We start from the raw sequence: 16201 nt of genomic DNA, 5'->3' as shown, positions 1-16201 counted from the left end.
CCCCTCTAAAGGGTCACCAGATAAGTCTGAGGGATCGTGAGATGATTAATGGGAGAGGAAAGAAGAAAAAACAAAGTTCTGATACACAAATCTGTTTTCAGTTTTTCTCTAGTCTTTGATTTTTGCGGAAATGCTGGATCATTTGAACATTTATTGAAATGAAACCATGTGAGAAGTTTAGAGGGAAAAATCACTATTTGGTGGAGCTGTTAACAACTCATAGACATCTGAAATGCGACCCAGACTACGCACTGCTTTTTGTAAGATGTCAAAAGCCAAAAAGGTTGGAAACCACTGGTATCATCTTTAACAATGTTTTTATGTATGTATGTATTTTAAAAGCTTGTTATATTATCCATTGTGTCAAATCTTCATCTGAAAAGTAACTAAAGCTGTCAAATACATGTAGTGGATATTTCCCTCTGAAATGTAGTGGAGAGTACATATAAAGTAGCATCAAATGGAAATACTCAAGTAAAGTACAAGTACCTCAAAATTGTACTTAAATACAGTACTTGAGTAAATGTACTTAGTTACTTTCCACCACTGTCAGTTATTGCCTACATATGCTGACAATTTGGAAACTTGATATTTTCTGTTGTTGTATTAGTGTTTACCATGAATAAATTACAGTCTTTTGGGGTGGCCCACATTAATACACACCACAAATATAATATAAATATGTTTTTTTATTTTGTATTCATATAAATCCTTTCAAACATCAGCATGGAAAAGCAATTTAAATTGTGAATTGAAGGGTCTATCAAAATGCTGTATTCCTGTACATCTGTAAAAAAAAGTTAGCTGGCAGCATATCAACATGTGTTGGTACGATGCAATGTTTATCATCCCAGTGTTTATTTACACATGCTATCAGAATTTCAGATGTTGTCTAGCACATCTCTTAACATATTGTGAATATGATAAATGTCTTTCTGTATAGAATCTATTTTTTTCCGTCCAGGAGAAATGGACAATGCAGGACAGCTGTTCTTTGTGCTGAAGCAGAATTTGCAATTCATGAGGTTGGTCTAATCCACCTCAAGAATAAAAGCTATTCAAGCACCCTGCCTACATTTTCTTTGTGTGCTCAAAACTGCACACCAGCTGCTGCTGTTCAGACACTCAGCCAACACTCCCACCTTGTGGCTAAGAGTTTTACTCCTGATACTCGGGCTTTAAAAGTACCTCACCGCCATATATTTGTACAATTTGTGACTCCAGTGAGGATACAATTCCTAACCTTGACATTTTCCGTATGATAAATCCACTCATTGAGATTTGTAACAAAATATGCAGGAATCCATGAACAGTTTGAGAGAATTAAAAGTAATAACAAAATATATACACACACATATGTCTCAGCTGGCCCAAAGCCAGAATCCATAGATTCACATTAAAACATTCATTATTAAACTCCATTAATTGGAAAGTCTAAATCCTTTACTGTCGGTTATTGAGTTGACACACAACACTCTCAAAGTGAGATACCCCAACACCACCAGAGGAAACCATTAGTTAGGATAGAATATGTGGTGAGGAAAAACCCGGCCTACTGCATGTTGACACCATTTCATTGCAGAGAACAGAAAATCTGACGTCCTGTGGGGATTTCTGTTTTCTTCGTTTGCAAAGGTGCTCAGCAAGAATCAGTGGCTGAGTTGTTATTACCAGACTTTCATGTCAAAAGACACGAAGGAGATGTCGGGTGTGGTAAAATCATCATAGATGTACACTGAAATGTTCACACAGTTTAAACACTTAAACTGAAGAAGAGCCTTTACTTTGACTGGTAAAATGCAAGCTAAGCACCACTTCTCTGGAAGTATGAAACACCTCTTTGGAATTCAAAAAAGGAAGTTTTCTCCCTGTTTACCGCACACACACAATGACTGAGTTTCGCACATGTACGTTTCAACACCGTGCTGTGAAACCACAACCCTCGACTGTTAGCTTTTACGTGTCACCACACTAGAAGCTGAAGGGTACGGTACTAAACATTGCGCTTTAACAGTATTGCTAAGAGAACGGGGATTTCCCTGAATAATTTTTTAAGTCATTTTTCCCACGCCTAGATTACTAGAAAATTCAGCACTCCCTAAATGTTAACAGGCCGTGATGTCCTTAAAGATACTACACTGTCGTCAACATGCTTTTGATGAAGCCACTTCATGATCCAAGTTCCAGTTCTGCAGTTGATTCTGCACTGCAACCTATCTATTATTTTCTTTATGTGTGCAATCTGCATTCAAAGTGTCAATTTGGATCAAAATAAAGCTCAACTCAATGAAGAATCAAGAAAAAACATATTACAAACTCATCTGAAATGCATTTGATGATTTATATCAATTAAAAGAAGTGGGAAAAGAGGAAATATTCCAATTGCAGTTGGGCCTATCAGGATCTCCTTAGTGCTCCCTAATGCCGTTAAACTCTTAGCTACATTGTGTTATACATCTCCTTTACTCAGCTTTGGATCATTTGTGACATTATTGCAATTTCCTGTGGTTGTACCATATAGTGGCTATGGTTCAGTCCTTTCCGGGAACTTGAAGTTTCTAGCCCTACGCACTTCCGTCCATGATTGAAGCACTCTTGTTTCTCATTGTGCTTGTGTCTCCAGGTGCAGCCTCAGCCTCAGGTGTCCTGCGTTGCTCCACTGAAACCATGGTCTGTGTAACGTCTGCAGGCTGTCAATGCATCGGTTCAGGCTGCCACTGCAGCTTCTCCAGGCTTTCCTGCAGCAGCTGGGCACAGCCAGATAAATCCATGTAGTGCAAGGCAGAGAAGACATCGTTCAGGCTCGCAGAGGAGCGCTGGCTCCACAGCCTCAGCATCTGGTACTGCCTCTCGGTAAAACCCAGACCCAAGCCAGCCTCCAGCTCCACCCGCTCCAGCTGCTGGTCTGCCACTGAGAGCAGGCGCAGGAACTCCTTCCACCTACGCAGAGGAACCTCCCTAATAATCGCGTAGAGGACGATGGCCGGCCAGTGCTTTGATTGCACCTTTTGTCTGGCAGCTGTGAGGAGAGAATCATAAACAGTCAGAGGACTCTAAACCTGTAGAAACAAAAATTCTGCTTTGAGCAGAAGAGCAGGAGATCAGCAAGCCACTCACTACATTTATATATGAAAAGGTACACATGCCCTTAAAGGATAAGTCTAGTGATGTTCTGTTTTTCATTTTGGCAACAAATCCCATGAAAAGATGAAAAACCAACTATGAATTGAACCTACTAACAAGTATTTCCTGAAATTCCAAAAAAGCCTTTTTCACAGATGAAATGGTGGGGAAGTAAGAGAGCGTTAAAAATGGGATGACACATTGTTGGTGAGTTGCTGTGACATGAAGAAAAATATAGAATAATGACACAGAACAACACAGTGCAAAAAACAGTCAATAACACTTATTACTAACTATGATGCATGTTTGTTATGATGTGTCCGCCTAATAAACTTCCCCAGTATACAATATTCACTAAAATCAAGACAGACAACCACCATCTCCAAACTCTGTGAAGAAATGCACAAAGTAACCACAGTGCCAACAGCTCTATGGCCACAAGGGGATTTTCAGCTCAGGTACAAATGTCAGATACAACATGACATAACTAATGACAAAAAATGTGGCTTTACAAATATTTCACAATTCAAGTTCTTTAAATCAATGGTTCAAGGAGTAGGGTCCGGGGAACCCCAGAGGTCATTGAGTGGGTTGCAGACGGTCCCCAGCAAAAAGGGGAATAATTTATTTTCACTATAATTCCATCCATAAATAACGCAATGACAGAATGTTTGACTGTTTTGGTCATGGGTTTCATACACTTTCTGTAATAAAACACCTAAAAGCAAAAATCTTATCAGATGGAGGTCTGTGATGTAATTTGTGTTGGTTTAGGGGTCCTTGATGTGAAAAAGTTTGAGAACCACCGCTTTAAATAACATCTGAAAGTGTGAGGTAGTGGTTCAAAGGAGGTTCAAGGTTAACAGTGACATGCAGTCACTATCTGATTTGCCATTTCCCCTGATGTCTAATTGCTGACTGACATGAAAAAGTGAGGGCGTTCTATTTTCCAGTTTCCACCTCAACGCTATGCTGATCACTGATAAATAGTGTGCTGAACAAGCAGAGATGGAAAGGCTGCCACTGTGCATCTGAAAACACAGCCGCTGCAGATAGTACAACACCAGTAATCAGATGGGGCAAAGTGATATTTTTTATTTTTCCTCACAACAAATTTAGCATAATGAATGGTGATGCAATCTTTTAACCAGACAATCAGACAAGCTGCATGTTTGTGTGCAAGCACCCGATCTGCTGAAGTGTCCTTGAGCAAGACACTGAATCCCTACCAGGTGATAGTTTGGAGATACTTTTAAATACTTCCAACAGTGGGAAATTTAGAATGTTTGAGGGTCTTGCATGTCTCATTCAAGCTAAAATTTTATTTTTGATAAAAATCTGATTTATCAACCTTTCTCTTTTAACTGATTTTATCAAAGATATTTCAGAGCTTCTGTCTCAATTTAGCTACAATTAGTTTTAAAAATCTAAATCCTCCACATAAAGGAGCTTACTCACAGCCTCAGTGGTGGACTCAGGCAGTCTCAGGGGAAGGGACGAAAAAATATAAAGGGCACCTGATACATTCAGTGAGCCCTCACTTCACAATGTTTTTCTCCCACACAGTGCACCCTATAGGGCACCTTTTTTCATTGAAAGGGCACCCAATTCTGCATTTTATTCTTAGGTGAATCCTAAATTGTGCTTTTTCCTTTTTTTTGTGTGTGTGTGTGTGTGTGTGTGTGTGTGTGTGTGTGTGTGTGTTCACTAGAAGGGCACCCATAAAGAACCTCCAGCTCACCCCATTATAACAGCATCATAGGACACTGCATTACATCCTCTCCATTTAAAGGGCACTTCATGTTTTCTTGTTTTGGGTTATTTTTTACAGGGCACTATCACATTTTCTTCCAGTGAAAGGGCACCATGAGGGCACTTCATCCTGATTTACCCATAACTAGACAGACATTACAGAACTTTAGTATGTTTTCTCCTTTGTGGGGGCACATTAGAGGGCACTTTTGTAGTATTTTTTGTAGGGTATTATTTTAAATAATTGTGTTCTTTAAATGTGAACTGACCTCAGACATTTAAATATTTTATTCCCTGCAACAAATTGATCGAAGTCTCCTCAATTTTCTTGACTTTGTTGATCAACTTGTCCTCCATAAACATGTGACTTTGCCACCAGTGTTCACCATATTTAGACTATTGGTGATGACATACTATACCGGTCAAAAGTTTGACTGGTATTGTATATTTTTTGGTCAGAGTGTTAAATAGCAGATCACCTCTCCCTTTGATACCTTTCTACTTCTTTTTTCTAAGTAAGCCTTTGAGGTAATTTGTCTTCCTGTCCTAAAATAACCAGTTCCTCTTCACTTCCTGTGTGGTTCCAGCACAATCACGAAAATGTCTTGATATGACTGTTGCAGACCGATTCTACAAAAGTCTTTGGCTACAGGTAATAAGTAGTTGTCAGTAAGTAGTTTCTTACTTTCATGTCTCTTTGATAATATGAGACTAGTTTTACATGTCATCACAGTACTGTTATAGCTCTGCATAGGTTGTTTAGCTGGATTTAGATTAGATCATAATACCTCCGAGCTGCCTTTGATAAAGTGGATCATGCTTTCCTTTTCCATTATTATTCTATTACACTACATTATTATCAGCATTGTTAGTATAGTAGTTGTAGTAGCAATTACAGCAGTAATATTATCATTAGATGTTAAGCCACGTCTGACCTTCCATTCGATTTTACATTGTTAATTAGCAATTTTGATGATATATAGCTACAATGCATACTTAGCCCTTCAAACCTTCTTACTTAATATCCCATCTCTCACTTAATTAGTTCGTTTTACACCACAATGTAATGCAAGCTGCAAGTAAAGGAATGTTAAACATAATCTGAATGACAGGATAACATAGTTTTAGTTTTTACATTTTTATTATTGCATATCTGTAAACCTTCTGGCTCTATATTCTGCTGATGTTTTGGTGTAAACTTTCACAATCAACAGTTTCCTCTTCCCCTTCATTAGATATTCAGCTCCTGCACCAGTGTTGGAGACAAACATTGATGTCACACTAATATATCAAACAAAGTCTGACTAAGTCACTACGTCACAGATTTGCATTGAAATCAAATACTGAATCTTACCTTTGTGTTCAGTGTCTGGCACTAGAAGACCGATGTGGGCTGGATGTTCTGGACTCTGACTGAAAGTCATCATGGGAGTTTCCTCAGATATGTTCAATGTCTTGAAAGGGAAAAACAACAAAAAGGAAGTAAAAAAAAACTTTGTTGCAGACAACTCTTTGAAGTGTTAGAGAGAGTGAAATTCTTCAGCTTTTTTATAACACCAGTAAATGATCTTAATAATGTATTACAGCTTTAGTTTAGCTACAAATTGTATTATATTTCACCTTTGCACTAATTGACATCGTTGAGCTTTTTTTTCCAACAGGGCCTCTGATTGTCCACCTACATTACTTCTCCAATCTAGATCTCTATCTCAACAGAACACAAAATGCATGAAACTGAGTACATACCAGTGTGGTCGGGCTGCAGCCTTGATGACTGTGTTGTTCTGTTAGGAGGAAAGCAGATGTTATCAGTAAGCTTCCTGCTGAACACGTTCACTCATGAACGCACAAAGACGTTTTTTGCTTAACACTGAAGTACGCTGTGTGGCAATAACTGCCTCCTAAACTTGTATTTTACACATTTTAATTGCATTAGAAATCAAACAAGAAAGTTTATCTTTGGTTACAAAAATACACAAAAAATAATATATTTAAAGTATTTGTGTATTTAATTTTATATATCTATCATTTCCATGGAGCTGTCACCGTTAGTGGTAGAAGTGCCCACTTAAATTCTATTTTTGCAATAAGTGTTTTTAATTAGCCTTAGTAATATAATATATAAACAAAAGTTGCTTTTCTGTATGTTTTAATTCATATTTAATCCTGCCTGGTACACACAGTCCCATCTCTTTGCTTTGACTACTTGGGCCAGACATAATGAGATTTATACAGGCAGTCATGAGCATTATAGTGTAAGTAACAACAGTAGCTACATGTTGAGACTGTGAGCTTTCTTCAACATTAAATAATTAACAGTGCCGGCTAGCTAACCAACTTACGTTAGCCCCAAGATTAAAGCATTTTTACTAACGTTTTCTTGTTCAATATTGCTATTAAATGTAATATTGAACAGTAAATATTTAAAGTGTTAATAATGAAAGTGTCATTCAATTATAGTTCTAGATAGTTACTAATAGGGGGCAGTTTAATGATAAACACAGCAGCCAAAGTAGATAAGTAAGGCAGATCATTAATAAAAACTTGGTTTGGTATGAATCTGAGGCTCAACTGGAATATCCTTGCAAGATTTAAGGTCTTTGCACACCAAATCCGTTTTTTTCGTCTGAAATTGTTGCATGTTAAAAAATAAATACGATGTCATGTTGTGTCAATCACGTTTACACACCGACTCTGAAAGTTTCGTCCATTATTGAAGTTTTCAGAGAAGGTTCGATTTTCTGCGTTTTTTTTGCATCTGTCAAAAGCCTTTACAGAGTTGTTTGACCACTAAGAGCCACCGTACACGCAAACGACACAGCCTCAAAACACTGATACTATCAGCTCTAGCAGAAGAGTTATACACAGACTGATAGCAGGACAACTATTGATGAGTCGAAAGGCTGATCACCTATGATCACCTGTGATCAGGTGTTTGTGTGTGTGTGTGTGTGTGTGTGTGGTTCTTTCTTTTTCTTTTAAGAAGTGAGAGGACCACAAAGTCATCCTCAATGCTTGATGACTCCATTTTGCCTCGAAATGTCACCATCTCAAATACATGTTCAAATACATGTTTGAGCTGAAATCCGATCCGAAATATGAAAGTGGACAATGCAAATTCCACATGCTAAGGTTCTGTAACCTTAGCAACAAAGGCTACAGAACGGGCGACAAGCTAACATCCGCTCGTCAGCAAGGTAGAAAAAAACAAAGCGTTCAAAGCATGGTGAAGCCTGGGCTTTTGACTTGGAGGGAGAATTTCTACATACATTCACCTCAAGTTTTGGATTTTTGATGATGTTTAATATAGACATCCAACATCAAAACAGTATATAAATAACAGAAAATCTCAAAAAGCACAATATGTCCCCTTTAATATATGCATAGTGAAACTGTGCATGACGCCCCTGACTGAGGTCTTTTACTTAAGTAGAAGTTGCAACACCACACTCTAAAAATAATCCACTACAAGGTCTGTCTTAAGTAAAAATAAGGAAGCATTGCCAAAAAAATGTAATTAATGTATCAAAAGTAAATGTACTCATTATGGAGATCAATTCCTGTCAATGTTTTGTTATGGGATTATTATTACAGATAATTACTAATAGCTAATTTCAACCATTTTATATAGGCCTATGGTTTGGTAATTTAATGTATAACAATGTGTCATATTTTATATGCTGATCATATGCTCTATATGTAAAATATCAATCTCTAAAGTAACTTGTAACTTACACTGTCCAACAAATGTAGTGGAGTAAAAAACTCAACATAAAACGTAAAAGTAACTCAACATTTGACTTAAGTACATTACTTAAGTCAAATGTACTTAGCTACATTCTACCACAGGTTACCATTGAATATGGAGTCCTCAGCAGGCAGCTCCAGGTCTTTGTTTGTGTCCCAGCAGGGACAAACGTCTGAGTATCTGAGCAGGTTCCTGATGAAGAGGGTGGAGAACAGGAGCCAAAAAAGCCCCGTAATTGTCACCACAACCAACACGAGAAACATCAAGGTCAAATAGTTCACTGCTGTGGACACAAAGAAACACTGATATAACTCTACCACTCATCAATTCTGACATAATTCTGTCTGGAAACCTCTGATGATTAAAATATGGGGTGAACTTGAGTCATATTTAAAGATGACCACATTTCTTAAAGAATCATGACAACTTACTGAAACATAAACAGATAACATGAGTCATAAAACAAAAAAAACCACAAACCAGTGAGTTGTTCTGTCTACATCACTTCTTAAGTACAGTAGATATTTAGAACTAACAGTTACTTGGAACTGGGACCATATCAGGAGTCGATGGTGTGTTGTTTGAAGATGCCGTATTCATAAATGTAGTTGTACTTGTGGGTGTAGTTGTAGTTGTAGTTGTGGATGTAGTTGCAGTTGCAGTTGTGGATGTAGTTGCAGTTGTAGTTGCAGTTGTAGTTGCAGTTGTAGTTGTGGATGTAGTTGTATTTGATAGACATATCTTCTTGCATTCTGAGTTTTTCAGACAGTTCGTACAAGCCCTGAAAAACATAGAGATAAATATAGACAACAGTGGAATATAACAACATATTTATGCACAGTTACAATCCGTTATTCGTAAGGCTACCCTGACAGTCTTAACAAAACTTTTAACATCTGCAGCCACACTGTTCAGTGCAGGTTGTACAGTAAAACCTCAGTAAGTCAAGACCATTGAGAAAAAGTTCCCCCCGACCTGAAATCATGCTATGCTGGATTTGACCACAGAAAAATACTTTTTAAATCAACACTAAAAGTCAGTTACAAGATCAAAAGGGGTTTTTTTTTTTTTTTTAACTGCACAGTTAACTCTCTGGCTATATGTGAGTCACTTTCATAGGAATTTAAAATGCTTTGGAGCAGTAGTATACACTCTCAAAATGTGAGGCATAGCACTGAAGGAGGTCTTTTGGCTCAGAAATCAGACAAAACATCTGCACACTCTACTGATAGCTCCTAATAATTGTAGAATATCAGAGTCAGTGAATAGTTGACATTTTCTCTTGATTCAATGGAAACAACAACAAATTGTATGAAAAACATATTGAATATTCTACATGAAGTTTTGATAAAATACATAAGTCATAAAATCATCAAAAAGAAAGCAATTATCATAGAAAGTAAAACATAGAAATAGCTAAGTACATCAGTGACGAAAAGTCAAAAGATAAAGAGATAGTGATGATAAGACATCAGTCACCCCCCCAAAACAAATTAACAGTGGAAAGATTAGCTTAAAGCGATGAGCCTGACTTATTACACTGAGTGAAAAGATCCTTCCTCAGCTCTCAAGATTTATTGGGATCTATTACTACAGTATGTAGATCAGTCTGATTTCTGCCTTCTGTTGCAGTTTTTTACCCAGCACCTATAAAAGATTTTTCAATGTGTGCACTCTCCACTCATTAAATACTACTCATTTAATGACTTAAACATATCTAGGTTTTTGTTTCTGTTTTATAGTAAAATCACCCACCTGTTAGCCTGTTCCTTCCTTTTGCCATCTGGAAAAAAAACCCAAAAAATATAAACAATGTGATTCTGAGAATCCAAAAACCACATGCCTTTCTTTTGAGAGAATGTAATTTATATTTAATAAGCTAGAATATGAATCAATATGGCTGCTGTGAATCCCAATATGTCCTTGACTTTGTCTTTACTTACCTTTACAACCTTCAGTGGGGCATTGAACGCACCGCCTGTCGTTTTGAGTAGCTTCATTGTAGTATCCCGTTTTACACTCACACACCACATTACTGTTAAAGGAGCAGGGCTTTATTTGCTCCTCAGATTCTGGGGGAAATTTAAACACACAATGTTTCTGTCTCAATCCACAGCATTAACACACAATGCTGACAAGGCGTTTTATTCTGAACAATAAAATTGGGAGGGCATGAGCTGATTCGAGGATTATTTTAATCAATTTGCCATTGCTTCAGTCAGCACACAGCCAGATATCTTTTTTAAAATTCTACTACAAAATTAAGGCTAAATCCGTTGCAGGACAGAAATAACCTTTTAGACAAGATCACATTTAACCTGGGCGTTAAGTTGGAGTTAAAATGGGAATGGCACACAGTGTACGTAATTCACATGTTGCCATTATCCAACAAAATCCCTCATCTTAGATCTATTGTACAACCTCATTGAACGGGACGTGCAGCCACATACAGAAGAAGATTTTACATCAGATTTATCTAATCAGTGTTTCCACTTCTGTCTAATCTCAAACCATGAAAATTACAAGTGAATGTTAACTGCAACAAAAAGCAATATATTTTCTTTTAAATAACTAGAAACGTTCAACAATGTATTATCTTAGTAGAATTTAACTTCAAGTTCAGACAATATCCCATAAACTGACAGTATGTGTGTTATATCACTAAACTCAATGAATAGTATTTGAACAAGATACTTACTCTTACATGTGTCGCACCTCTCACATCTCAATATGGAGTTTTCTATATCTGTGAATGTGTCAGCATCACATTTTTTACATTTGAACTGTCGACCATGATCATCACAGTCACTTTCTTTATGATATCCTGGAAAACAGTGGAGAAAGGGGTTGGGTTAATAGGTGATAATGCCAGTATAACTGTGCAACATGAAGGCATTTTGTGTTATAACTTACCAGGTGGGCACTTTTCATAACATGATGTATTGGTTTGTTCTGTCCCCTCAGTGTAACTTTCTCTAATAGAAAGTAAGGCAAGTCCCAGTGAGAAAGCCTGAAACAAAAGACGAGGTAATGATAATAATAATGTGTGATACTGTGAGGAGAGGAGACTGCTGGCAGATCAACTGACACCTCCAACAGCGTAGCTGCTCCCATGTCGTCATACAAAGCTACAGCCGTAGTGGTGTAGTAACTTGGCTGAATACAACTCTTTAAGTCATTGCATGGGCATATTTCCTTTTTAATCTTCATACATCTTTGATATCGAGCGGGTTATTAAGTATGCATATTGTGCCATTACATCCTCTAGCCAAATGTTTCTGGGATGGTGGTCCAGTCTTTTTACATTTTACACACTCAGAAAAGTACACTCTCTAAAAAGGTCCTTCCACCTCCTGTAACCAAAACACAAGCATATGAATACTGGCTGCCCAATAATAAAACATATAATTTGGCAGGGCCAACCCTACAACATCCAATTTGGGGCAAATTCTTATTCCAAAGGTATGTAGAAGTGGGTTTATTTAACTCCTTCAAAAATTACTTTGATAATTATCTAATTATCGAATCAAAATCAAAATAATCGCCTGCCAGGGACAAAGAAAGGAGCGATCACCGCTCCGTATCTTGTTTTATCCAGGGTTATATATTTTGGTCATAGAAACATCTAAATATTTATATTTATGAGGTTATGAAATGTCAAGGCTTCATTTCTACCAGAGCTGCAACAACATGACAGAGAGCCCCTTTAATTCACACCCTCACTTCAGTCAACCACATATAACTTCATCAACATCATCAACACAACCTTTTGTGTGTTTGCTATAGTTATTATTATCTAAAATCAACTCACAGAAACTACATTAAAGCGTCCTGGAAACAGACATACAGATGATCCAATTAAAATGTCTAAATTAGTACTTACCAAGACAAAGTCCATGTTGGAAGATTAGACCTTGAGGTGATCAAACAACCCACTTAAGAGGAGTGTGAGTTTCTCTCATTTGAAACAAAAGTCCGATTATCACAACATCACCAGGCGAGGACTGAGTTCACTAACAGGAAGAGACATTCTTACTTTAAGCCATCTATAGATTTCCCTCTAAGCTGAGTCAAGCGTTAAAGGAAGCCTACGTGGTTGTGGGTTAGAGCTGACTGTTCTTTGGAGTCTTCAGAGAAATTGCGCAAGGAACAGGAAACACAGTGAGATCACAAAACCCCTCTATGGAACGCCGTTTTGCCTGGTTTTAGTGCAGTCACACGTCAGTAACCACACCTTCACCATGGCGTCCGGTGCTGATTAACATAGACCATGTGACAGGCATCGTGACCAGGCGTTTCATTGACACCTGGGTACATGGTCATGGCCTGAATGTGATCTACAAGAATCATATTTAACACAGCACCATGGATGGCTCAATAGCGTAGTTGATAGGCTGACAAGCTTAAAGGATAAGGCTTGCAATTTTCTATTTTTTTTGTCAACAAATCTCATGTGCAGAGTCAAACCAACAATGAACACATCCCACTCACAAGTATTGTGCGTGTATTCAAATTCTGATAATGGTATTCCCTCTGTGCCATAGACCTCCATTGTTGTCCAAAAACTAATAAAAACATGTCAAAACACCACTGCACTGGGTGACATGTTCCCCTGGTGAGAGTGATTACGGTCATTTGTTTAGAAACGGCTCCAAAGAGTAATAACAGCGATAAGACTGTAGCTCTCAGGAGAGAAGTTCCTTGTATGGCAGATGCCACTGCGTATGCATGGGAACGTGGTTTAGTTTACAGATCTTTGCTAGCTTGTTGTGTTACATATCACAACCTCTTGACTTTGTAATACATTAAAAATTTCTAAATATATAAAGATAATTATCACTCTTAGCTCGCTCCTTCTTTTAGCAACTTTTCTCGCTAATCCCACAGTTTTAGCTCAGCCGTTAGTTTAGCAGCTAACTAAGCAGTTAACGATGGCTTCCCACTCTCCCTCCTGCTCTCTCTTGCTCTGTGTGTCATATGTTTAGCTATTCCTCTGCCTCCTCTGCCTTTAATGATAATGGTATGTGTAATAAATGTTGTTCATTTGCAATGTTGGAGGCAAGGCTCAAAGAATTGGAAGCATAGCTCTGCACCATGGAAAACCAATCATTAGCTAATGTAGTTAGCCAGCCCCCAGTAGCCGGTGCGGGCCAACCTAGCATAGCTCCTACTCCCCTGTTAGCTCCTGAGCAGCCAGGAAGCCAGGGAGGCTGCTTAGACCTATATCTAACCTTCCCTTTCTCTCTGAGATCCTTGAGAAAGCAGTTGCTAATCAGTTGTGTGACTTCCTATATAACAATAGCTTATTTGAGGATTTTCAGTCAAGATTTAGAGCGCATCATAGCACAGAGACGGCACTGGTGAAAGTTACAAATGATCTCCTAATTGCATCAGACAAAGGATTTCTCTCTGTCTTGTTAGATCTTAGTGCCACATTTGACACAATTGATCATCACATCCTATTACAGAAACTGGAACATTTAATTGGCATTAAAGGAACTGTATTAAGCTGGTTTAAGTGTTAGGAATCTGGGAGTTATCTTTGATTAGGATATGTCCTTTAACTCCCACATAAAACAAATTTCAAGGACTGCGTTTTTTCACTTACATAATATTGCAAAAATCTGGCACATCCTGCCGCCTGGGCTGGGGAGGCGCAAGACTGCGGGGATGATGTGGGGATGGTAGTGTGGTCCTGTGTGTGTCCTGCCTCAACACCCTCTCCTGCTATTATTGCTATTATTATTACTAGTCATAGCTCTATTATTATTATATTGTTATTGTTGTTATCATGCTTCTCTGTGTCTCTCTCCCCCTCCCTCCTTCTTTCTGTCTCAACCCAACAGATCAAGGCAGATGGACCCCACCTAAAGCCCGGTTCTGCTTGAGGTTTCTTCCCATTAAAGGGGAGTTTTTCCTTGCTGCTGTCGCCAATTGCTTGCTCATGGGGGAATTGTTGGGTCTAGACCTGCTCTATGTAAAAAGAACCCTGAGATAACTTTTGTTTCAATTTGGCACTATATAAATAAAATTCAACTGAAGTGAATTGAAAAAGATTCATTATGACATGCCCACTTTTCAACATTCAAATAAAATTCCTGTCAAGTCCCGCCTGTCTATCCTGTTTCACTTGGAAATACACCACGATATGGAAGTTAGATACTCTCAAAATGCCGTTTCATCTGGACTTTAACAACTCTGCTGTCTGAGTTTATGTTTAGTTGCCACTTTGTGCAATAAAATAGTTAATTAAAAGTGCAGTTTGCAGTAAAGCTGATGAAATATACTGTATTTTAGACTAGACAGGCTGAAAGCCTTTTGGACTGATGCTCTGTTGGTTAAGCATGTTGGATAGGATAGTGTTTTGCTGTTATTGGCTTTGTGGTGCAGAACGTTGCAAAGTAAACTGGTTGTTTGTTTTTCAGTCTATATTTGTTCTTTTTTTTCCTTCTAACTTTTCATAAGTCAGTTTTTCTGGGAAAAGATGGTCCACCCACTTTTGTATTGGCCAATCCAAAATACAATTTCTGGCAGTGTACTAGCACACATTGAGACGTTGACATTGATAGTTGTTTTAACATTTCTTCAAGACATCCTGTAACGGTTCAAAAATAGTTCCAAAATGAAAGTTTGTGCTGAATTTAGCCCCAGACGTTGGGGCTAGATTAACAACTTAATATGCTATACTTTCTAAAATGGTCCAATTTACATCTTGGTCATACACCCATAACAAGTAGTCACTTTGAAAATAATCCTGATAATAAATGATATAAAACCATTCACACAGCAAACACATTAAATATCTTAGTGAATACAAGACATAAGCAGTCATTTTTACAGAAACACACTGAGTCAATACTGACATACAACAGTACTTTATTAAGATAAACAAAACAGAAAAAGAAGATCAAAAGTACAGCTTGTTGTAGATAATTAAAAGGCAAGAGAATATGAATTTTTAACTCTTTTAAGTGTATACTTCTTCCTTCTCCTTTTCAAACACGTAACATTTAACTAGTGTTGTTTATGAGAATTTGTTTATTGAGTTTGTATAAGTTTAATGTTCATTTCATTTTATTGTTATTCTTCTTTTGTTTTTGTTTTTTATTTTTACGTTTGAATTAAAAATAGACTAATTCTATGTGATGCACTTTGCTCCAGTTTCCATTGAAACACATATGATACGATACAATACAATATGATTTTATTATCAGCTTACACTGAAATTCATTTTGCGTCCTTGGGCCATTCCATTTAGGAGGTTGACACATACATACTTTTCGTAGACATAGATAATACATCAAACAGTCATAACGATCATACATATCACATCATATCCTCTGGATTCAGATCTCAATTGGCAGCACACAGCTCTTGGTTAAGCAATAGGATAGACTGATGTATAAAATAATTCCTCAGCCTGTTTCGTTTAAATTGAGGGACTCTAAATTTCCTATTTGAGGGCAGAATTTGGTATCTCTGTGTAACAAATGGAGGAGTCAGAAGAGATACTGTTGGCAAGACTGAGCATGCTCTTGTTGTGAGCTACGTGAAAGGAGTGTGCCACAGGTTGTCCAA

The 16201-nt window shown here is 37.6% G+C and overlaps 1 protein-coding gene across 1 annotated transcript; it reads right to left on the bottom strand.

Moving 5' to 3' along the window:
- Positions 1-701: 701 nt before the first annotated feature.
- On the bottom strand, positions 702-14296 carry LOC137184320 (tumor necrosis factor receptor superfamily member 1A-like). The gene is made up of 10 exons (XM_067591872.1): positions 12507-14296; positions 11537-11633; positions 11322-11447; positions 10567-10695; positions 10379-10406; positions 9166-9404; positions 8730-8906; positions 6622-6659; positions 6230-6329; positions 702-3019 (listed from the first exon to the last, which is right to left on the bottom strand). Exons 1-10 carry the CDS (start codon positions 12519-12521, stop codon positions 2694-2696), a joined length of 1275 nt encoding a protein of 424 aa, XP_067447973.1. The 5' UTR covers positions 12522-14296; the 3' UTR covers positions 702-2693.
- Positions 14297-16201: the final 1905 nt, after the last annotated feature.

The sequence above is a fragment of the Thunnus thynnus genome, chromosome 6, assembly GCF_963924715.1.
Source record: "Thunnus thynnus chromosome 6, fThuThy2.1, whole genome shotgun sequence".
Classification (NCBI taxonomy): Eukaryota; Metazoa; Chordata; class Actinopteri; order Scombriformes; family Scombridae; genus Thunnus; species Thunnus thynnus.
This window is presented reverse-complemented; position numbering and strand designations above follow the sequence as displayed.

Bases quoted from the DNA above. Each gene is read 5' to 3' on its own strand.
- LOC137184320 (XM_067591872.1), bottom strand. The intron at 6,330-6,621 runs GTATGTACTCAG...TTCCCTTTCAAG, and splicing joins GCTGCAGCCCGACCACACTG to ACATTGAACATATCTGAGGA. The intron at 3,020-6,229 runs GTAAGATTCAGT...CTCTCCTCACAG, and splicing joins GCCAGACACTGAACACAAAG to CTGCCAGACAAAAGGTGCAA.